The sequence below is a fragment of the Azolla caroliniana genome, unplaced genomic scaffold, assembly GCF_043228905.1.
Source record: "Azolla caroliniana isolate FFs.n. ecotype wild unplaced genomic scaffold, voAzoCaro1.0.p SCAF_8, whole genome shotgun sequence".
In the NCBI taxonomy this organism is placed as follows: domain Eukaryota; kingdom Viridiplantae; phylum Streptophyta; class Polypodiopsida; order Salviniales; family Salviniaceae; genus Azolla; species Azolla caroliniana.
Genome location: NW_028230443.1, coordinates 3,678,196 through 3,703,642, shown reverse-complemented (window position 1 = coordinate 3,703,642; position 25,447 = coordinate 3,678,196). Strand labels below are relative to the sequence as shown.

Below are 25,447 nucleotides of genomic sequence, written 5' to 3'. Positions count from 1 at the left end.
GAATCATATATATGTATATGGATAATGAATGAATTGGATGATGTTTTACATAGAGAATTCAGAACATGTTTAGGATCACAACATTATGAAATGAAATGAGGTTATAAATTAATCAAATTTACAGCGAGAATTCAGAAATGAATGCCAGATTATATTCCATGAGCTAATGAATAAATTTCAGGATAGAAGAGGATCAGTGGACCGAACTGGGCATATAATCGAACACAGTGATAACGATGAGATATTTCAGCAGTTCTGAAGCCAAGCTCTATTTTGAATAACTCTTCATATTACGCCACGATGACCAAGAAGAGCTTCAAACATACAAAACAGATCTTTGTTGTTGGGTCCAAAAATCTCATCAGCTTTCCGCAATATCTCCTATTTCCCATTTAAATCAACGGAACAATTATGCCAAAAAATAAGCATATGTATCAATCAAGCAAAGATAAAGAGAGAAAATTTCATGTATAGGCCAAATGCACACCTCTTTGGTCTTGCGATGAGCATAAGTTCTTTGATGATGCTCAGAAATGCATTAAATTGATCATATGATAACTGGATCCTGCATCAGACATCCATTCACATGGTAAGGGCATACAACCTAACAATATAGTTTTTTTTTTATGTCATGCATGTATGAGTAGGGAAAAGAGTAAGCATGTTCTCTCACCTGGCTTGCCGGAAGAACTGTTTTCCATCAATGCATGGCATGTCTCCTGGAATGGCTAAAGCCAATGGAAAAGAAAGTATCTAACTTCAAACCATCATATGAAAATGATATATGTCTGCATTAGGATTTAAGTGTCTTGGAACTTAAATAGGGTTTTTGGATTGAGGGGTTGCATCTCGATAAATTATGAGCAAAGCTGTGCTTATAAATACATGCAGGTAGCACTTTCTTATGAACTGTTCAAATTGACGGGAGATTTATAAAGCATTTTCAAATTTAATGATCATATTCTAATGCTAATCCTCATCAGGATTTGTCTAAATGGATGGCCATAAGTGCAACATAAGGATCTAGATCAACAGGATAGCCTCCTAAAAGTTCACAGATCAATGAAAATTCCGAGGAGGCTGTTTCAGGTTGAGTTCCTCATGAATGACTCATTAAGGATATCCTGTTTGAAAAGACATAGCTCTTTTAAAGGTCCAAAATATACCAGTTTTAGGTGGTGAACTTGTCACTGTTGAATTTAGGCTCGTCGATTGAGAAGATGGTAATGAACGAGTAATGTTACTTGTAGAATGCCATCTAGGTGAATCCGATGCAGAGTTTTGCGAGGGTGATCCTGTGCTTGATTGCTTTTTCAGGAGCTCTGTTAGGATTGCAATGGGGTTAATACAGAATTAAAACTTAGAAAGCAAGAACAAGAAAAGAGCACAAAAGAAACATCCATTGAATCAAAAAAAAAACCTAGTGCAGGACAATCTTCGTTAGCGAAATACTCATCTTCATGCAGGGGTGAAACTGTTGTAGACCCTAATCCATAATTTGTCAATTTGATTCTAGTGGATGAATCTGAATGTGCAGATACTAGTGGACATTGCACATGTATATGTACGAGAAGCCTCAGTCTCACATAGTACTTTAACTAAGTAGACCCTCATGGTTCCATAAGGAAAAACAGACATGAATCCACAGAGATTTTTATCGTCATGAATCTACAAGAATTTGTCAATTTGATTCTAGTGGATGAATCTGAATCTACAGATACTAATGGACATTCCACATGTATATGTAAGAGAAACCTCAGTCTCACATAGTTCTCTAACTAAGTGGACCCTCATGGTTCCATAAAGAAAAACAGACATGAATCTACAGAGATTTGTTTGGATTGAGAAGAGTTCTTACCTGTGGAGTCCAAAGAGAATCCTAAAGGCTTTTCATTATCATGGTTTTGCTGCACACGAAATAACCAGGAGAAGTTCATAGAACATTTTATCTCAGTTTCATCATCATGGTTTTGCTGAACACCACGAAGACCAAGAAGAGCTTGAAACATAGAAAACCGATCTTTGTTGTTGGGTCCAAAAATCTCATCAACTTTCCGCAATGTCTCCTATTTCCCATTTAAATCCGGGGAATAATTATGCCAACTAATAAGCATATGTATCAATCAAGCAAAGATAAAGAGAGAAACTTTCATCTATAGGACAGATGGACACCTCTTTGGTCTTGAGATGAGCATTAAGCTCTCTGATTACACTCAGAAATGCTTTAAATTGTTCATATGATAACTGGATCCTGCATCAGAGATCCATTCACATGGTAAGGGCATATAACCTAACAATATAGTTTTTTCTTTATGTCATGCATGTATGAGTAGGGAAAAGAGTAAGCATGTTTTCTCACCTGGCTTGCCGGAAGAACTGTTTTCCATCAATCTGTGGCATGTCTTCTGGAATGGCTGAAGCCAATGGAAAAGAAAGTATCTAACTTCAAACCATCATATGAAAATGATACATGTCTGCATTAGGATTTAAGTGTTTTCAAACTTTAATGCGGTTTTTGGATTGAGGGGTTGATATCGCATGGGCAAAGCTGTGCATGTAAATACATGTAGGTAGCACTTTCATATTAACTCTTCAAATTGAGAGGTGATTTATAAAGCATTTTCCAATTTAATGATCATATTCTAAAGCTAATCCTCATCAGGATATTTCTAAATGCATGCCCATAAGTGCAACTTAAGGATCTAGATCAAGAAGATCGCCCCAAAAAAGTTCACAGATCAATGAAAATTTCGAGGAGGCTGTTTTAGGTTGAGTTCCTCATGAATGACTCATTAAGGACATCCTGTTTGAAAAGACAGAGCTCTTTTGAGCTCTAAAATATACCAGTGTTAGGTGGTGAACTTGTCACTGTTGAATTTTGGATCGTAGATTGAGAAGATGGTAATGAACGAGTAATGTCCCTTGTAGAATGCCATCTAGGTGAATACGTTGCAGAATTTTGCGAGGGTGATCCTGAGCTTGATTGCTTTTCGGAGAACTCTGTTAGGTTTTCAATGGGGTTAATACAGAATTAAAACACAGGAAGCAAGAACAAGAAAAGAGCACAAAAGAAACATCCATTGAATCAAAAAAGAAGCCATACTCCAGGACAACCTTCACTAACGAAATACTCATCTTCATGCAGGGGTGAAACTGTTGTAGACCCTGTTCCATAATTTGTCAATTTGATTCTAGGGGATGAATCTGAATGTGCAGATACTAATGGACATTGCACATGTATATGTAAGAGAAACCTCAGTCTCACATAGTTCTCTAACTGAGTAGACCCTCATGGTTCCATAAAGAAAAACAGACATGAATCCACAGATATTTTTATCGTCATGAATCTACAAGAATTTGTCAAATTGATTCTAGTGGATGAATCTGAAAAACACGATTGGGAAAGTTAACAAAAACCGATTGCCAAAACTACTCTTTTAGCTTCTGACAAATTTGCGTTGATTTGGTTCTGTTTACAAACATAAACTACTTCAGCAATTTCTCTGACATGAATAACAGAAGTTAGCGATGGAAAGGGTTTGATGGATAAGAAAAATGCCCTTGCACAATGTCGGGCAACGTTTCTTTGCTAATCCGCCCAGATTCCTTTTGAATTATACAAAATGAATACAAATTATGCAAAGGAACTACAAATCTAAAGCAATCAGATAAAAAATTTAGAGATGTATGCATGCATCTGTTTGGATTCTAGACCTTTCATAAACATTGTTTGGGCTTAAAAGACTGCACCTGCACTTCTGATGAATGAGAAAGTCGAGTAGAAGTATCCTGCAATGACTGTTCAAGAGTCGTATACTTAGTTTTATACTTACATACTTATAAACTTATATTTACATATAGTTATAACGTTAATATTTATATATATATATATATATATATGTATATATATATATATATATGTATATGTATATATATATATTAAATAGATATTTTTATATTTATATGTATATGGACACCACCAACTATCGCCATAAGTCATGAGTTCTCGATTGATGAGTACGACTACAATGAGGATTTAAGGAATGAAGAGAATGACATTCAAGCTACCACAAGTGTTGCGGGTGGTGCGTAGACGGAAAGTAAACGAACGAAATGAGGCAACAAATGTATGTGTAGAGGAGATTCAATTGGCAATCCCTATGCATTTTAGGAGAGGGTTCCACGTCGAAACAGCCGAGATAGGTTTGCCCTCGTGACATCTGAGAACCAACTCAAAGTTGATGTCAGCAAAGACTGTTTGTGCACGTAGTTGCATGTCTGCTTTTGGAAAGGATAAGTTGGGGTCATTAAGGAGATACTATTTCTCACTCACTGGTGATGAGCAAAACTCTTATCTTATGACACACATGCAGATGGTGAAGGACATATTGTCAAACATCAAGATCTCATTTGAGTATTATATCTTCTATGGACTATAATGTTGTAGAGTTGCATTCAAGATTTCGTTATGCGTTAGCAACTTGAGATTACATAGCAAGTTCTCAACGGTGATCTTAGTATCGATGGCGGCGATGTTCCAAGTATGAAGGGTGCATCTAGAAGAAATCCAATCGGTTGGATGAAGAACTACTTCAAGCTTAACTGTGAAGTAATGCCAACTACCTGTAGGTTGCATCTTTTAGATAATTGCTCCCTGTTCTCTACATTCAATTGGACAACACTACTAGGGAGAACAAGAATTCAACTATCTTTGGATATTTGAGTATGTTGGTAAAACTGGGTGTGTTTAGGAAAGTGAAAGTTAACTTCCTTCTAGTAGGTCACACACATGACCATGTTGATCAAATGTTCAGTACATTCTCCAAGCAATTGTCTCGATATGATGCTTTCACATTACCAAAGTTATTTGACGTCATTTGTGATGCATATACGCCAAGTCTGAATGTGATCCACTTAAAGGAGATATATGACTTTAAGAAATACACAATAAATGGCAGGGAGGGGAATGTGAAAGTGTTAGCCCTATTGAACAATATTAGCTTCAATCACATATTCTTGATAAAGAAAAATGATATAAGTGGTTGTACGTTGTTGAATGCAAAGCAATATTCATCTTCCCCACAATGGGAGCCATAAGGTGATTGCCAGTTCTTGCTTCATATGCCATCGACTACCGTTTATGGTGCAAAACAAATGGCAATTGAGACTAAAAAAGAAATGCACAGTGACTTGGTAGATGAACAAAGGAACTTCTGGATGCAAGCCTTATAGGACAAAAGGAAGCATATTGATAATGCAAAGAAGTATGTTGGACCACAGGATACCTCATGGTGGGACATGTTCTTTAGCGATCAACAAGGAATTATTGATAATTGTAAAGAATCAAGAGATGGATTCTTGTGAAGCGGAAGAGATATATGAGTTATGTGTGTGTATGAGAGAGAGAGTGTGTGTGTGAGTGAGTGAGAGAGACAAGGAATAAGACACAGAGAATACGCAAGGTAAAAGTATATTAACAAAGGAGAAAGACTCAACATGATACAAGGTGAGAGGAGAGTGCTTTATATAGTCACCCTCTCTCTTCATTAACTACAAGACTCATGGAGCATGGGGAATGTGAAAGCTCATAAGTTATGTGTCATAGAATATGATTCTATGACTCATACTAAATGCTAGAATACAAAGAGGTGACATAATGGTGACTCTTGACCGTTGGAGTGTCTATTCACTCTCAAGGTGAGTTCGCACACTAGACCAAGTTGAGCTTGATTCTTAACACGCCCCCTCAAGCTCAAGTCAGGTCGGTTTCAGACGGTATCCGAAATCCGCTTCAACTCACGTTCTGGAGTCTGCGTCGACTCGTGTCGACTCGCATTTATGCGGAGTTACGGAATTCGTGCTCCAGCTTGCGTTGTGCGTAGTTGCGAAGTCTGTGCTTCAGCTTGCGTATTTCTTCGCGGCTTTGCGCGGTAGATCGGCTCTTCGCGGCTTCATTGCGTGGTTACGTAATCCACATGTTCTTGCGTAGTGTGTGCGGCCTGTAGAATCCATGCGTTATTGCGTAATGTCTTTAGTACTCCCCCTCAAGCTTGGCAGGTCAAGGATCGTCAATCCGAGATCGGTCATGAATTGCCACAACTTGTAGGCTCCTAAGTCTTTAGTGAAGATGTCGGTCGTTTGAAGATTTGTGCTAATGTGTTGTAGGTCGACATCGCCAACTAGAACGCACTCTCGGATGAAGTGATAGTGCACGTCGATGTGCTTTGTCCGCACGTGGAACACCGGGTTCCGAGCCAAATAGATATTGCTCATGTTGTCGCAGTAAAGGGAAGTCAGATCCTTGATGGGTACGCCCAGATCATTCAAAATCCTCTTGAGCCATACGGCTTCACACGCAGCTACGGCTACGCCCCTGTATTCCGCCTCCGTACTTGAAAGAGCGACGGTAGACTACTTCTTATTACTCCAGGATATTGCTCCGCTGCCGAGGGAGAAAACAAATCCGGAGGTTGATCTTCTATCGGCTTTGTAGCCAGCCCAATCGGCGTCTGTGTACCCCTCGAGGCATATTGGCATCGCGGTCTTGTAGAGGATGCCGCAATCCATTGTGCCGCTCACGTACCGTAGAACTCGCTTAGCGCAATCCAAGTGAGTATCACGCGGTGTTTGCATGAATTGACTAAGGAGACCGACCGGATAACTGAGATCGGGTCGAGTGATCGTGAGGTAGATGAGACTCCCGATGAGTTGCCGATACTGAGACGGCTCACACGCTTTGCTGCCAGAGTTCGCATCTAGTTTGAGATTGCGATCGAGTGGGGTTGCTACGGATTTGCACTTAGCCATACCAAACTTGTATAACAAGTTGAGGATGTAGTGCCGTTGAGAAATCATGATTCCGGTCGGAGTCCGAATTACCTCGATGCCGAGGAAGTAGTGGAGTTCCTTCATGTCCATCATCTCGAACTTGTCGGAAAGGAGGGATTTGACCTTATTGATTTCGACGAGATGCGCACCTCCAATGACTAGGTCATCCACATATAAGATGATGACGATCGGACTTGCGGAATCGCTTCGTATGTAGAGGGAGTTGTCCGATTTTGACATACAGAAGCCGATTTGATGAAGATATTGCATTATCTTCAAATGCCAAGCACACGGTGCTTGCTTGAGGCCGTAGAGTGGCTTCTTGAATCGGCAAACAGCTTTCGGATGGGTGCTCGAGTTCAAGCTGGGTGGTTGGATCATGTACACCTCTTCTAATTCGCCTTGTAGAAAGGCGTTCTTGACGTCCATTTGATGGAGGTGCCACCCTTTCACAGCAGCAAGCGCAATTACAGTTCATACCGTCGTCATCTTTGCCACCGAGGCAAAGGTCTCTTCATAGTCAACTCCGTGCGTTTGTGCATAGCCTTTCGCTACGAGTTTCACTTTGTAGCGGTTGACAGAACCGTCGGCGTTGTACTTCACTTTGTAAATCCATCTGCATCCTGTCATGAAGACATACATCTTGGCTTATCATGACATTCATCTTGGCGAACCAGGAATCGAACCCATAACCTCTTGGTTTACATATTGTACTTTAACCATTGTAATAACATATGTGAGATGTAATCATAATAATTATATGTTTAGTTATTACGAGATATTTAGAACATTCTAGATTATTCTAGAATGTTCTTGAATATTTCATGATTATATTTATTATTATTATTATTCATAAATATCTAAAATATTCTAGAACATTCTAGAATACTCCATAAGGGCCTATAAATAAGAGTCCATACACTCATCACAACTCATTCGGTTCAACACCAGTCTTTAGCCCTTAGCCTACTCCTTGTAATCTTCTTTCTCATAATAATAATCGCATTCCCATTTCTTATCTCTCACTTATACTTTTCTCTCTCTCGCACTCTCTCCCTCTTTCACTCTCTTTTGCTATCACTATCGCTATCTCTACCGCTCTCGCCATCTCTATCGTTATCGTTATCTCTATCGCCATCGCTCTCTCTCTGCTTCCTACTCAAGAGTCACGACAGTTTGAACCGAATATTCTTTTCCCTTCCTCCAATAACCCTAGCAAGCTTTCTTCTTTATCCTTCTTTCTTTTTCCCCCGCGGTTATGGAGTCGGTCAGCAAGCAAGAGTATATGCGTGTCCTTTCGGAGCTCGATATGATCACCACTAAGTTTGTGGCATTAGAGCAAGAAAATCAAAGGCTACTCGGGGATCTTCAACAAGTCAGTACTGAGAAAGCTCATCAATATGAGGAGTTATCACAACGGGTTCATCAACTTGAGGCTACTATATTAACATTACGAGAACAAGCGGCGGGGGTTCAAAACTCCCCAAGGGAACCAAAGATTAGCCTCCCTGCCAAGTTTGATGGTACCAGATCTCTCTTTCGAGGTTTCCTGAATCAAGTTCGTTTGGTGATTCAGTTACATCCCAATCGGTATCCAACTGATGCTGCCCGTGTGGGATTAATAGGAACCTTGCTAAGCGGTACAGCGTTAGCATGGTTTGCACCACTTCTTGAGAAGAAATCACCATTACTAGAGGATTTCGAGGCATTCGTTAAGGAGTTTCAAGCTAGTTTTGGAGATACGGATAGCACTAGGACTGCAATAAACAAGATTCGAAGACTCCGACAAGGAGATCGTCCCGCTTCAGCTTATGCCGCAGATTTCCGTCTCTTGGCATGCGACATCCCTTGGGATGAGGCAGCCTTAATGGATCAATTCCGTCAGGGTTTGCGTAACGATGTCAAAGATCTTCTTCTTACTTTCCATGAAGATCCAAAGTCTCTTATTGAAGCTATTAGCCGAGCTGTGCGATGTGATAATCGCCTATTTGAGCGACGTTCTGAACGTCAACAAATGTTACGCCGCCAACCGGAACAGACATACGCTTCTATAGTCGCCACACCGCCACAAGGTTCTAGACCCGTTACGAGGGATGGTCCCACTCCGATGGAAATAGAGTCGACACAACGTCGAGGGCCCTTATCAGATGCTGAGAAACAACGACGTCGGGCGCATCGCCTATGCCTCTACTGTGGTGGTCCAGGACATATAGCTGTGAATTGTCCACATAAACCCAGGCGTCAAGTTTACCAAGTAAGTGCACATGACAACCCTACATCAAGTTCTACTATCACTTCTAATAACTTAAGTACTAAGCCTAATAGCCCATGCCATGAGAATAGATTTGATGTCTTGAGCCAATTAGAGGATGTGTTAAACGAATAAGTCCGGCCAAAATAGGAGCCATTTGGTTGGACCATCCTAGTTATGTAGAGTCAGTACCTAGTTGTGGTTCCATTTCATCAAATCAAGTTAGTAGAGTTTTTTCTGCACAAGTCGAGCTTAGCACATCTACAGGTCATCGCGCCCTAGCCTCTGCCCTCCTAGATTCCGGAGCCAATTCTTGTTTCATGGATCGCGAGTTTGCATTGACTCAAAACATCATCTTGAAAAAACTCCCAAACCCAGTAGTTGTAGGAGTCATCGATGGTCGCCCTATAGCATCAAGAGATATAGTCGAAGAGTCTGAACCAATTCGTGTAGTCCTAGGTAATTTGGCTAGTGTCATCTCATTTAACATCATTAGTAGTCCGGAGCACTCTCTAGTTCTTGGTCTTCCTTGGTTTGAGTTACATAACCCAACCATTGATTGGAGAAAAAGAACTATTGAAGAGGTCACCGTACAATCCAAGTCTCTTGAAGCTTCAACTAAGGATCTAGGATCCCCCACAATTTCAACAATCTCTATACATCAATTACGAGAGGATGGAAGAAAGGAAGACATGATGATATTTGCGGTTTTAGCAACTCCCTCATCTAGCTCACAAGAATTGGGGGTCCAACTACCAAAGAAGTACATAGAATTCTCCGATGTGTTCGATAAGGTGAAGGCTAATAGACTACCAGAGCATCGACCATATGATTGCCCAATTGATTTGCAGCCAGGAAAAGAGCCTCCATGGGGACCAATTTATAATCTTTCGCCCACGGAGTTAGAGGTTCTTCGAGAATATATCAATGAGAACTTGGCAAATGGTTTTATCCAACATTCAAAATCTCCTGCTGGTGCACCCATCTTTTTCGTTAAGAAGAAAGATGGTACGCTTCGTATGGTCGTGGATTATCGAGGCTTGAATAAAGTGACCGTTAGAAACCGATATGCTCTCCCATTGATCTCAAGCCTTCTAGAACGCCTCAGTGAAGCAAAGTATTTCACGAAGTTAGATCTTCGAGGTGCCTACAACCTTGTTCGAATTCGTCCTGGGGATGAATGGAAGACGGCGTTCCGCACTCGCTATGGTCATTTTGAGTACACAGTGATGCCTTTTGGCCTCACGAATGCACCAGCAGTCTTCCAACATATGGCGAATGATATTTTTCGAGACTTCCTCGATATCTTCATCATTGTTTACCTGGATGATATCTTGATCTACTCAAAAACTCAAGAAGAACATGATATACATGTTCGCCAAGTTTTGCAACGGCTACGAGAGTATGGTCTCTATGCAAAATTGGAGAAGTGTAGTTTCGACCAATGTCAAGTGGAGTTTTTGGGGTACATAGTCTCTTCAAATGGCATCTCTATGGATCCATCAAAGGTTCAAACAATTTTGGATTGGCAAACACCACAGTCCGTGCGAGATGTGCAATGTTTTTTGGGGTTCGCAAACTTTTATCGCAAGTTCATCAAAGATTATTCAAAAATTGTGTTGCCCCTCACTCAACTGACGCACAAGAATCGATCATTTGTATGGAGTATAGATGCGAACTCTGCATTTGAGGGTTTAAAGCAAGCATTTACATCCGCACCAATCTTAATCCATGTCGATCCAATGAGGCGCTTTATACTTGAAGCTGATGCATCGGATTTCGCACTCGGAAGTGTACTATCCCAAATTGGTGATGATGGTGAACTGCACCCGGTGGCTTTTCACTCACGAAAATTTGAAGCCGCAGAAATCAACTATGAGATTCACGACAAAGAGCTTCTTGCCATTGTGGATTCTTTTCAACAATGGCGTCATTTTCTGGAGGGTTCTTCTCAGCAGATTATTGTCTACAATGATCATAAAAATCTAACATACTTTCAAAGTGCTCGAGTCTTGAATCGACGACAAGCTCGTTGGGCGCAGTTCTTAACTCGTTTCGATTTTGTAATTCTATATCGCCCTGGGATGCAACAAGGAAAAGCAGATGCTTTATCTAGACGTTCGTATATGGAACTTCAACCTGGAGAGGCCGCATTTGAAAGCCAAAAGCAAATCCTCTTAGGTCCTGATCGTCTACGAATAATGGCAATGCATACCATCAACACACCGGGAGATTCAAGGCTTCTTGATTCCATTCGTGAGCAGATTGCGACTGTTGCGTTCGCCCAAGAGGTTTTGAGCCATATTATCCCAAATCGTGCATCTAGCTCCCAAACTCAAAATCCTCGTCTAGACTACACCCAGTTTAGTTGGCATGATGGGTTACTTTTTCGACAAACTCTCTTGTATGTGCCTGACGGTCCTTCTCGACTCAAAGTCATGCAACAATGTCATGACACACCAATGGCAGGACACTTCGGCATCCACAAGACTTTTGAGTTGATTTCTCGCCGATATTGGTGGCCACGGCTTCGCCATTTTGTTACGGATTATGTTTGTAGCTGTGATACATGTTGCCGATCAAAAAAGCCTCGACGTCATCCATATGGCTTATTACAGCCAATGCCTATTCCGGAGAGCCCATGGAAATCTATTTCCTTGGACTTTATTACGGATCTTCCACCTTCCAAGGGATTTGATTCGATTCTCACGGTTGTCGATCGTTTTACGAAGATGGCACATTTCCTTCCATGCACAAAGACCATTACTAGTCAAGAGACAGTTGATTTACTCATGCAGGAGGTGTTTCGCCATCATGGTCTTCCGGATGATATTATCAGTGATCGGGGTCCCCAATTCATCTCGAAATTTTGGCGGCACATGTTCAAACTCTTACATACTTCTTGTAAACTCTCTTCCGGCTACCATCCAGAGACTAATGGGCAGAGTGAGCGCACCAACCAAACAGTCGAGCAATATCTACGTTGTTTTGTCAACTATCAACAAGATGATTGGGTGGATTTACTACCTTTGGCAGAATTTGCTTATAACAACTCCGAGCATTCTTCTACTGGATATTCCCCATTTTTTGCAAACATTGGGTACCATCCTCGTTGGACGATGCTTGAACATCCTGAACTCCCAAAAAACCCAGCTGCTGAAGATCGGCTCACTCGACTCCAAGAAGTTCAGGATATGCTTTTGCATCATTTATGTGAAGCCCAAAACACTCAAAAGAAGATTGTTGACCGTCATCGGCGTGATTCATCAACTACATTTCAAGTAGGCGATCGTGTATGGCTTTTACAAGGTAGCATTAAAACGAACCGACCTTGCTACAAATTGGATTATCAACGTTTTGGCCCATATGTCATAAGTGGTAAGATCAATGATGTGACATTTCGTCTTGATCTTCCTCCTCATATGCGTCTTCACCCGGTCTTCCATGTTTCACTTTTGGAGCCCTACACAACGAGCTCTATTCCGGGTCGTGTTACACCTCCCCCACCTCCAATTGACGTTTCCAATGGCTCTGAATATGAGGTTGCCGCTATCCTCGACTCCAAGATCATTCGCAACAAACTATACTACTTGGTTGATTGGTTAGGCTATACACCTAATGATCGAACATGGGAGCCTGCCGAACATCTTGCCAATGCCTCCGATATGGTTGTTGCATTTCACAACCAATATCCTCATAAACCAAGTCTGAACTCTTTTCTTCCGACTCGTGCAACTCGTCATCGAAAAGGGGGGATAATGTCATGAAGACATACATCTTGGCTTATCATGACATTCATCTTGGCGAACCAGGAATCGAACCCATAACCTCTTGGTTTACATATTGTACTTTAACCATTGTAATAACATATGTGAGATGTAACCATAATAATTATATGTTTAGTTATTACGAGATATTTAGAACATTCTAGATTATTCTAGAATGTTCTTGAATATTTCATGATTATATTTATTATTATTATTATTCATAAATATCTAAAATATTCTAGAACATTCTAGAATACTCCATAAGGGCCTATAAATAAGAGTCCATACACTCATCACAACTCATTCGGTTCAACACCAGTCTTTAGCCCTTAGCCTACTCCTTGTAATCTTCTTTCTCATAATAATAATCGCATTCCCATTTCTTATCTCTCACTTATACTTTTCTCTCTCTCGCACTCTCTCCCTCTTTCACTCTCTTTTGCTATCACTATCGCTATCTCTACCGCTCTCGCCATCTCTATCGTTATCGTTATCTCTATCGCCATCGCTCTCTCTCTGCTTCCTACTCAAGAGTCACGACACATCCGATCACCTTCTTTTCCAAACGGAACATTGCCGATGTGCCGAATCGGGTGCATAGTGTCGTCTCCGGTTTCGACATAGCTGGGTCAGTCCGGCTCTCAAAGTTCTCGGAACCATTCTTGATGCGATGTCATATGCTTCGAGGCACCGGAATCGACGAACCATACGTCTTCTGGACCGGAGGCACTAGTTGAGGTAGAGGCCGACATAGAGTTTGCTCTATGTTTCATCATGAACATTCCGACACGGTCGGAGTTGTGTGCATACATTCCGCCACGATCTTTGTAGTCGGAGTTGTGCCCGTACATTTCGCCACGGTCGGAGTTATGTGCATACATTCCGCCACGATCTTCGTAGTCAGAGTTGTGCCTGTACATTCCGCTATACTCTTCGTAGTCGGAATTGTGTGCGTAATTCGTGAGTTCTCGGCTTGTGGAAGTCGTTTCGCGCATCTTCTTTCGGCACTCTCCTTCGTGGTGGCCGAGCTTTCCGCAATATCCGCATTCGGTTGTGTTTTGACAGCTCAGGCAGGAGTGGAAGCTCCCCCTTCTTGCGAAGGTTCCTCGTTGGCTTCCGTTTTGCGGTCGAAATTGGGAGTTGTTGTCATAGGTCGGACCTCATCCACCTTGTCCTTGGCCGAATCGGCCTCTCGCTCGTCTGTGTCCTCTTCTTCCATTCGAGTGTGTGTAGAGCATGTGACCTTCCGACTCATTGCTCCTTGTACGCACGTGATTTTCTTTGACCAATAGCATTGATTGGAGCTCGAAGAAGGAGGGAGATTTCTCCCTTGCTAGAACGGCGGTTCGCATCGGGTTGAACCGTCGTGCGAGGCCGCCGAGGCATATTTGCACCATCTCATCATCATCGATACTTACGCTTATTGAGCCGAGCGAGTCGCAAAGCTCCTTGATCTTCAAGGTGTATGTCGTGATGGATATGTCCCTTTATTGAATGTTGTTCAACTCTTGGCGGAGTTGAAGCTTCCTCGCGGTCATGTTGGCGGCGAAAATCTTTCGTAAATTTTCCCACGCTTCCTTCGGTGTCTTGGCTTCTCGAATGTAACCGAGCATGTGGTCGTGAACACATGTCGCCAAACAATACATCACGGGGCTTGTAGCTTGCGGCTTGCTCCCATGTCGCGTATCCGGGAGTCGTGTCGATGGGCCAGTCTTCGTGCGCTCCTTTGATGTAACTCCAATAGCCTTGTTCGACAAGGTATTGGTGCATCTTGTACTCCCAAGATGCGAAGTTGTTTCAATCCAACTTCTCGGTAGGGAGAGCGCTCCCCATTTGAGTATTCATTATGTTGATTCTTCTTCTTCTTCTTCTCTCTTCGAATGCGAGCTATGTAGTGAAGCTACGATAGCGATGAGCCGGTTCTTGGTCGTCGGCGTGGAGCACAACACACGATCACGATGAGGCGAATGGGCTAGATCAAACTACCAAATCACTCTGATACCATGTAAAGAATCAAGAGATGGATTCTTGTGAAGCGGAAGAGATATATGAGTTATGTGTGTGTATGAGAGAGAGAGAGAGAGAGTGAGTGAGAGAGACAAGGAATAAGACACAGAGAATACGCAAGGTAAAAGTATATTAACAAAGGAGAAAGACTCAACATGATACAAGGTGAGAGGAGAGTCCTTTATATAGTCACCCTCTCTCTTCATTAACTACAAGACTCATGGAGCATGGGGAATGTGAAAGCTCATAAGTTATGTGTCATAGAATATGATTCTGTGACTCATACTAAATGCTAGAATACAAAGTGGTGACATAATGGTGACTCTTGACCGTTGGAGTGTCTATTCATTCTCAAGGTGAGTTCACACACTAGACCAAGTTGAGCTTGATTCTCAACAATAATTCCTTCACCGATATTTGGCCCTTGCAAATACCATTTACATGGTGCATACAAGTTCACATGCCTAACTCTCAAACGTCACCTCATGCACCTAATGCGGTGTTAAGCCCTTGGATAGCACTACGACCAGTCGTGAAGAAGAGCGCATCAACAAGGACATAGTATGGCTAAAGGACCTACATAGAGGGAATGACAAGAGGAAAAAGGGCTAAAGGACATCGAAATGTGAAAGGTCCATACCCTAAATGTAAATGCTATATAAACCACATGGTAGTGGCTTTGTGGAGGTTCCTCCATTTGTAAGGATCTCCTAAGTGATTAAGAGCTAGAAGTTTCCTCTCCTCTTTCTTGTAACCCTTAAGCTTAAGAGAGATTAGTGAAGTGTTCAGTTAGAGAACACTAATCTCTCTTCCTTGTTGGTGCTAGACCTCTTAGCAAAGAGGGTTAATAAATATATTCATTAATCTTGTTGTCTACATTCATTACCCCATTGTTTATGAGAGCGAGCTTGAGAGAGTGAGGGAGATATTGTGCCTAATCATCTATTAGTTGTTAAGTGAGTGTGAGGCTCGGAGGTGCCCGACAACCATCTCCGCCCAATTCGCCATCAAGAGGGTATACGCCGGTCCGAATCCCACCACGACATCGAGGAGCTTACTCCATCAATACATAGATCCTTAACATGTGGATCTTGACAACTTGCGCCATCCACAACAAAGAGACATTTATGGGGACCAAGGATCACAAAAGTAGCAAAAGCCCGTTGGAATAAAGGTTGGGATGTTAATTGCCACACTTGGGGATAACAATGACCTAGGGCACTAATTTTGAATTGGTAAAGTATTGGACGTGGTGATGCATAAAAACCAAAATTAGATAAAGTCTACAAAGATGCATTCAAGTACAACACTAAAAGCAAGAATGCATTTACAAGCAAGTATACATTGGAGATGATGGAATGCTCAACGTCAAGAGGAAATAGAAAGTAGAAAAGAAATATTCGTAACACATCAACCCTTGACTTGCAAGAGGTGGATATCATTGTGTACAACTTTACATTGACAAAAGTTGGACATTTAAGGAAGTCAACAATAGACATAATAAAAGAGAAATTGTCTCGTCTACAAGGCTTCTCAGATCGAAGGCAGACCAAATCTTCTACACATGATTTGGAGTCACAACATTTGCTTTTAGATGAAGACAATGCTTTGATTGGTACATTTGATGAGGAGGAGGAGGATGAGTCACCATTGTATACTAGGCTCTATAATAGTGATTCTTATGATAGGAATAACTCTTGATTGTATTTTTGGTATGAATGGTTAACAATATAAGCTTATAAGAATTTGATTGATATAAAGCTTAATTGTTTTTAAATCAATCGCTCGTTGTGAATATTGTTTGTTATAAAAAAACATGAGTTGCTAATTTGACGGTAAAAAACATGGCGTAAATTTGTGACATTTGCCTAATTGTGTGAATTTTCAATTTTATGACATGGTGAGATTTTTAGCTTTTCCATTGAGTTTTTGAGCACATGTGCTACATGTATCACATTTTTTGTGAGGAGGTTAAAAAAACCCTGAAATCTATGCCTTATCCTTCCAATTGTGTGAGATCCTTCCACTTCAGAACGTGAACTTGTTGACACATAGTTAATGTGTAGAAGGTAGTGGTGACTTTTGATCTTTGAGTGCTCATAGATTCTCAAAAGGTGTGTTCACACGCTAGACTAGGTTGAGCTTGATTCTCAACAAGGTGAACCCTCTCAAGTGTTGTAATACTAGATTACGTAACTCTACCTCATCTTGGGGAAATTGCCAAATCAACTTCCCTTTTATCCCACAGAGGAGGAGTCATTGTGTTACTCCAAGAAGTCCATCAAACAAGAACCCATTTCTCAGTGTCCAATTAAACCACATCTCCCAATACCTAAGATAGTCAAACACAACCTAATATGATGGTGTGTGTATTGCTTTATCATCCTCAATGAAAACAAATCCCGTCCACTGAAACAAGGCCAATTTCGTTTTTCCGATAATTTAATTTTTCCTCGAATGAGGGAGGCTCAATTTTGCAAATTGACTTAAAATTTTAAAATTGTAATTTAGTAAATAAATAAATAAAAAGGAAAGCTCATGAGTTGAGGAGCTTCCTCAAGCTCTGCTATGCCACCACACTCATTGCTAACATTGTTGTTGTCTACTGCCACGACACACCGTCAGACCAATAGTTGACATCATCCGCCACATCACATCTACATCACGAGCCTTCAATCCTTCTTTTACACTTCACAAAAGGGAAAAAGAATATTATTATGGCCTTACCCACAAATCTAAACTCTTTTCATTTCCCCAAATAACCCTCCTTGTACACATATTCACCAACATAAACACACTTTTACATTTACACCTACATCACTTCTCAAACCTACTCACATATACATCATAAATTATTTCCATACACATACAAAAACACATACACATTTCAAGCGCATATACACAAAAATTTAATACAAACTCGAAGCATATTCATACACTTTACACATTTATATTTACTTAAACACACATGTATAATTGTGCACATACACTTAAACGTACTCTCCCTACATAAAATAGATTACTTGCACTTATGCACATTTAGGCACACACATTCAATTACACTTTATGTCATCCTAATAAATTGATACTCTATTGAGTAAGAATAACATAAAAACCTTTGAAAGTTGGAAGATCAATAATGAAATCTAAAGCGATAGGTTTCCATTGATTGTCTTAAACTGGTAAGGCTTACAATCAACCATATGGTCAATACCAAAGTTTCTTTTACTAAAAACATACATTACAACTACGAATCTAGTCCTCTAACAAAGCTATTGAATCACATTTTCTCAAAGGGATTAACATGACTCATACCTTGGAGTGTTGCAATTCCAAGGGTAACTACCAAGTTTCGAGGGGCTGCCTTCCTTTTGATGGGCTAACCAAGAGATTGGGGGATGTCATTCCCCAATGACAGACAACATCCCATGCAAAAAGATTATCAATAGTCAAAACACAAAAGATCTAGATATGCATGAAGTATTTAGGCATCATGGTCTTCCACGTGACCTTCTTAATGATTGAGGGCTGAAATTCATCTCTAGATTTTGGAAATATATGTAGCATGGACTCCTCCAAATTGTTTGTAATCTCCCTTCAAACTATCATCCAGAGCTTGATGGTCAAATCAAACATTGGGACAATATCTTTGTTGTCATCAGTATTAATGATGATTGGATTGACTTTTAGTATTCAATAGAGTTTTCTTACAATAATTCTATACATTCTTACAAGATAAGACTCCCTTATTTTCCAAACACAAGCTACCTATATAAGAAGATAGTGTTGTCATTGAAGACACATATTGGTTCATTGACATTCTTTGACGTATTCTTGCAATATTGTTCTTCTTGTTAATATAATTACATTGGCCTCTTGTTTTTTTTTCTTCTTTTCTTATGCTATTCTTCCATTCCATCTTGTTCGAAGCCATAACACCTATATAATGTGTTACAAAATCTAGTTATTGGCCAACTTGGTAGTATAGATGCAACAAACACCTTAATTGTCATTTAGATTAGGGAATGTCAATGATTACAAGTCCACCTAGATCAGTAAGATGATCTCAAATTTTGTGGTGCAAGGGCATTCTTATGAGCAAATTGAACACTACATCAGTAGCCACTAGACCGTTATTGTTAGTTATTGTTAGGAAGAGCTTGGTGGCACCATTTGTGTCTCAACAACATTCCAACAAAGATACTCCTTTCTTGCCAATGAGATTAACTACTCTCATTTTATACTTACATCCTAGGTCCTCCATTGATGCTTAGGCTTGAGTGAAGAAAAGGGGCGCCAATCTTACACCGAAGACAAAAGGAAAGATGAGTACGAGTATAAATATCTGAAGAGGTGGTGTCACACTTTATGGAGCTGGTGGATGATGGCATGTACTCAAAACACACTCCATGGCCAAAGCTTAATTGCTTCAATTGCCAAAGCTCCTATATGGTGGGTGAGTGCTCGACGAATCAAGAGTATTGCAACTTCAAGGTTTGACACAATCATGAAATTACTCTAGATTCCACACGAATTAACTATTACTCTTGAATTGGACCTTAACAATCGATGACTTCTGATTGACGTAAAAAATTCCACCATATGCGCTTTAGGAGAAGTTCCTCATTCAATACGGTATATGTGTTTTAGTTTAGTATATGCTTGTTTTGCAAAAGACATGATTGATCTAAGAACTATATTGCACCAAGCCTTATACAAAACATTGACGCACATAAAATGAATCACAACATTACACAGTAAAAGATGGATTGCTTTGCTTGTGTATTCATCCAATGTATAGTTTGTCACTTACAAGTTAACTTCATGTCTCTGCGAGATCAAAGTCGCAATCATGGTTGTAGTGATGATCTATGCCAATGGAGGAACTCCATTATCAATTGAAAATGAATTAAAAGTTTAAACGTTAACCTAAATGTAAGTTTCCTCCATTGACCGGCTATTATAAAGTCCTAGAATACTGAAGATTTAGGACCATTAGTGCACTCACAAGATTATATGGCAATACAAGGCATTTAATTTTCATCTTATATTAGCAAGATTAGCACATGCAATACAAGTTGTGTTATATTAACTTATAACCCAAAGATAGATTATTCAATGAATCATATATATGTATATGGATAATGAATGAATTGGATGATGTTTTACATAGAGAATTCATGAACATGTTTAGGATCAACATGAAATGAAATGAGATTACAAATTAATCAAATTTACATGGAGGATTCAGGAATGAATGCCAGATTCTATTCCATGAGCTAATGAATAAATTTCAAGATAGAAGAGGATCAGTGAACCGAACTGCGGATAATCGAACACAGTAATAACAATGAGATATTTCAGTAGTTCTGAAGACAATCTCTATTTTGAATACCTCTTCATATGACACCACGACGACCAAGAAGAGCTTGAAACGTAGAAAACAGATCTTTGTTGTCCGGTCCGAAAATCTCATCAGCTTTCCGCAATGTCTCCTATTTCCCATTTAAATCAGGGGAATAATTTATGCCAACAAATAAGCATATGTATCAATCAAGCAAAGATAAAGAGAGAAATGTACACCTCTTTGGTCTCGCGATGAGCATTAAGTTCTTTGATGATGCTCAGAAATGCATTAAATTGATCATATGATAACCGGATCCTGCATCAGACATCCATTCACATGGTAAGGGCATACAACCTAACAATATAGTTTTTTCTTTATGTCATGCATGTATGAGTAGGGAAAAGAGTAAGCATGTTCTCTCGCCTGGCTTGCCGGAAGAACTGTTTTCCATCAATGCGTGGCATGTCTCCTGGAATGGCTAAAGCCAATGGAAAAGAAAGTATCTAACTTCAAACCATCATATGAAAATGATATATGTCTGCATTAGGATTTAAGTGTCTTGGAACTTAAATAGGGTTTTTGGATTGAGGGGTTGAATCTTGATAAAGCATGCGCAAAGCTGTGCTTGAAAATACATGCACGCACGTAGCACTTTCATATGAACTATTCAAATTGAGAGGAGATTTATAAAGCATTTTCAAATTTAATAACCATATTCTAAAGCTAATCCTCATCCAGATTTTTCTAAATGCATGCCCATAAGTGCAACATAAGTATCTAGATCAAGAAGATAGCCTCAAAAAAAGTTCACAGATCAATGAAAATTCTGAGGCTGTTTTAGGTTGAGTTCCTCATGAATGACGCATTAAGGACATCCCGTTTGAAAAGACAGAGCTCTTTTGAGGTCCAAAATATACCAGTTTGAGGAGGTGAACTTGTCACTGTTGAATTTCGGCTCGAAGATTGAGAAGATGGTAATGAACGAGTAATGTCGCTTGTAGAATGCCATCTAGGTGAATCCGATGCAGAGTTTTGCGAGGGTGATCCTGTGCTTGATTGCTTTTTGGGAAGCTCTGTGAGGTTTTCACTGGGGTTAATACAGAATTAAGACATAGGAAGCAAGAGCAAGAAAAGAGTACAAAAGAAACATCCATTGAATAAATAAATAAACCCTTCTCAAGGACAACCTTCATTAGCGAAATACTCATCTTCATGCAGTGGTGAAACTGTTGTAGACCCTGTTCTAGAATGTGTCGATTTGATTGTATTGGATGAATCCGAATCTGCAGATAATGATGCATATTGCACATGGATGTATATGTCAGAGAAACCTCAGTCTCACATAATTCTGTAACTAAGTAGAGCCTCATGGTTCCATAAGGAAAAACAGACATGAATCTACAGAGATTTTTATGGATTGAGAAGAGTTCTTACCTGTGGAGTCCAAAGAGAATCCCAAAGGCTTTACATCATCATGGTTTGGCTGCACAAGAAATTAACCAGGAAAAGTTGATACCAACATTTTAGCTCACTGTTTTACAACACGAATCTATGTCATCGCAACATTTAGCATTCTTAGCCATTAATTTAGTGTGCACATGCCCACCACTATGACAGCTTAGATTGGCCAGGACTAGGCAGAGAGATACTGGAGATCCTGTAGTTTTGATGATGATGATAGGATATCCGATACACCAAGGAGTCTACAGAGGGTTGAGATCGGTATGGAACGGATAGTCATCTTATGGCAGTATGGAACACATAATCATCTTATGTGTGACATTCATTATATGCTAGCTAGAGCTTCCAACAAAAAGATATGGAGTTTGTAAGCATACCATGTCCATTTTATCTTCTTCTTCTTCCAAAGATTGCATCAAGGTTCTCTTGAAAGTTTCCAACTGCCACAACAACTCTATAATTCAGCATATGAAGAGCTCAAATCTGAGCATTACATTTACAGAGAAATATATGGCTGGAAAATATGAGATTTGTGAGGAAATGCATGGTGGTACCTTTGCAACATCACGGGTCAGCTTCTTAAAACTCATCGACAGAGCATTCTTCTCGGTCGTCAGTTTGGCCTGGTTCACACACTAATTATACTTCAGCATTAGATTTGCATTAAACTTCCTGAGTTCTGATGAGATCTTGCATTAACATAATTTTTTCGGCCCATTACCCTACTTCATAAACAAATGAACAGCGAACAGTCTCAATTTCTGCTTGGAAAAACACGATTGGGAAAGGAAAAGTTAACAAAAACCCGATTGCCAAAATTACTCTTTTAGCTTCCGACAAATTTGCATTGATTTGATTCAGTTTACAAACATAAATTTCTTCAGCAATTTCACTGACATGAACAACAGAAATTAGCAATGGCAAGGTTTTGATGGATCAGAAAAAGAAGAAGATGCAGAGCTTAGACAGAAAAGACACTTGCAGAATGTCGGGCAACGTTTCTTTGCTAATCGGCTCAGATTCGTTTTGAATTATACAAAATGAATACAAATTATGCAAAGAAACTACAAATCTACAGTAATCAGATAAAATTAGAGATGTATGTATGCATATATTGGATTCTACTCCAAGGAACTAAAAATCTACAGCAATCAGATAAAAATATTAGAGACGTATGTATGCATATATTGGATTCTACTCCAAGGAACTAAAAATCTACAGCAATTAGATAAAATTTTAGATACGTATGTATGCATCTGTTGGGGTTCTACTACTAAAAATCTACAGCAATCAGATAAAAATATTAGAGACGTATGTATGCATATATTGGATTCTACTCCAAGGAACTAAAAATCTACAGCAATTAGATAAAATTTTGGATATGTATGTATGCATCTGTTGGGGTTCTACTCCCTTCATGAACATTGTTTGTGCTTAAAACACTGCACCTGCACTTCTAATGCATGAGAAAGTCGACGAGAAGTATCCTGCAATGACTGTTCAAGGGCTGCCACATGATCCTCGAGGCTGCGGATGGTGCTGTCCTTCTCGCCGAGCTCCAGTTGCAATGTCCGCGCTTCCGCCTCGAGTTTCGAGACTCGGGCCCCTACGGCCAGCGAGGTAATCTTGCGAGCCACATCGAGTTGCTCGTATGGATCGGAGGGAAGTGCAGCTAACATTTCCTTAGGTAGCTCAAAATCCGCCATTCCAATGGCACGATGAATGGAGGCCACAAAAATCAAACCTATCAGGCACTAAGATTTTGCAAGGATTAATCCCCACTTTTGAGGCATCGAATTAACCTATGAGAACCATAAATCAATCTGTGAGAAAACTAGGGTTTCAACCCACTATGATGCATGAATCGGACATTATTATTAGCCCTTCCATTGCCGCTACCACATGTCTGCAAGGTCAATTATGGCGAAAAAAACACTAAATCAAAAAGGCAGATTTAAGATAGACAAGCACTAAGGAAATCGAACGGATCTTCATTCATATCCATTGCATTTGGGGTGCAGGGAACTAAAATTGGAGTGAAATGGTCACACTTAGATTGATGCTACGTTTAATGCAAGAACTGAAGAAATCAGAACATGTTTTAGATTATTCTCTATGTAAGGAACGGCTCGGAGCGAAGACACTCAGAATTTCACGAGAGGAGGCTGAAACGGGAGAACGAAACGGCGAACAGGAGGAAACGGAGCGTTTCCGAAACGGGAAAAACGGAAGTCAAAACTTCTGGAAAGACTGTACCAGGGAAACCCATGGCCCCCCTGGGAAACTTGTCATTTTCAACTGGTGGATCGGGTGGCCAAATAGATGGGCGGGCGGGTGGGTGGGCGGACAAAGAGAGTTTGCCAAGAGAAGACATTATCCGATCGGAGAAGAAAGTTTTTGGGCTTCCGGTTTGGACCTGGATCACCCCGCTCGCATCAGAATTCGTGGCGTGGAGCCTTATCGCTCCGGTTCGGGAAAGCCACAAGTGCAGCTACTGCTTTGGCATGGCCTGTCATGGGTATGGCTTGCCACGCTCTCGTCCAACACATCCGAAAACACGACGAGAGATCGATCTTCCATGGGCAAAAAGAAAAAGAAAACAAGAGAGGCAATTCCCAAACATTCTTGCTTGAATCGGGGGATCTGTCCGGATGAGGCACATGACTTATGTGTGCACACCCCCCTCCGCTCGTGTAAAAGTAAAGAGGTTGGCACTGATGTCGAGAGATTTGTCAATACAACCAAGAATAAAAACGTGTGAAAGCTTTGGTTCTGGCTTTTGACTGTGTGTGTGATTCTTGCGTGTTCCCATCAATCAATCACTTCTAGTAGAACAGGGTCCAAAGACATTATTCAGGTGTCGAGAGATCTTTGAAGTTCGAACCATAGGCAAATACAAAACTTCAATAAGAGTATAATAACTTAAGCCCAATTCAAATGGGTAGGCATTTCTTGTTTACTCGATGGAAACATGTGGTTAGACATACTAAAAAAAAAGTGCTCGACAAAAGAGTCTTTTAGTACGACACATAGAGACTGACTATCCATCGTGTTAGATACAAGGCGCTACTTAAGGAAGCTCTAAATTGTATTTATTTTTGCCCCATTAGCGTCAATTAGTCAAGGTCTAAATAGTTTATTATTTCTTAACCACCTTGATTATGTAAGGTCTAAATTTTATAGCCTTTCTGTATTAGCATGACATTTTATGAGGCAAAGCTACAAGATGTGGTCGCGTAATAAAGAAATATAAATGAAAGGAGTCATGTAATCTGTAGATCAAGCCTCTTGGCAAGTCAACGATTTTGTAAAGCCATAGTTTCCGGATGGAAAGAGGTAGGAGAATAGGTATTAAAGAGTGGGAACTATTGGACATGATTACAAGTTGACAAGATGAGTGATGTTAGACCTAAATCCACAACCTTGAGTTTGTTTACATGACACCTTCATCACTACGCATCATATTTATACATATAAATGCCATGGTTTCACATTGTGCTTCAACATGTAATGTTTTATTCTAGTGGATATAGTTGTCATAAAATTTAAGGTACTATTGATATGTTAGAGAGCCTTTGCAAATTAGCTAAGCCATATGCCTAATCTATCTTTGCCTACTTATAAACAACAATGTTGGTTGTTTTCTTCCTATACAATATCCAATATACCCATTTGCCTATTTGTACTTAATCCAATTACATGTTACTAAGCAGGCATAAACTTGTCGCTTTCCCTAAAAATAATGCTAGTTCTTATCTTTTCGTTTGTTAGCATATCCCACTATAC

General features: G+C 40.1%; 1 protein-coding gene across 7 annotated transcripts; it reads right to left on the bottom strand.

Annotated features, from left to right (window-relative positions):
- On the bottom strand, positions 1-23,861 carry LOC147860825 (uncharacterized protein At4g15545-like). 7 transcript variants are annotated; one of them, XM_087323681.1, is made up of 9 exons: positions 23,110-23,861; positions 22,216-22,296; positions 22,039-22,101; positions 21,635-21,683; positions 3,115-3,219; positions 2,845-3,000; positions 2,360-2,414; positions 2,173-2,251; positions 1-381 (listed from the first exon to the last, which is right to left on the bottom strand). In XM_087323681.1, exons 1-9 carry the CDS (start codon positions 23,365-23,367, stop codon positions 286-288), a joined length of 942 nt encoding a protein of 313 aa, XP_087179807.1. In that variant the 5' UTR covers positions 23,368-23,861; the 3' UTR covers positions 1-285. The 7 variants fall into 7 exon arrangements, with proteins under 7 accessions (XP_087179807.1, XP_087179812.1, XP_087179810.1 ...); XM_087323683.1 differs by lacking the exons at positions 1-381; positions 2,173-2,251; positions 2,360-2,414; positions 2,845-3,000; positions 3,115-3,219 and adding exons at positions 19,883-20,348; positions 20,437-20,515; positions 20,624-20,669; positions 21,118-21,273; positions 21,388-21,483 and having other exon boundaries at positions 23,110-23,824; XM_087323682.1 differs by lacking the exons at positions 1-381; positions 2,173-2,251; positions 2,360-2,414; positions 2,845-3,000; positions 3,115-3,219 and adding exons at positions 19,883-20,348; positions 20,437-20,515; positions 20,624-20,678; positions 21,118-21,273; positions 21,388-21,483 and having other exon boundaries at positions 23,110-23,807.
- Between the last annotated feature and the right edge of the window lie 1,586 nt (positions 23,862-25,447).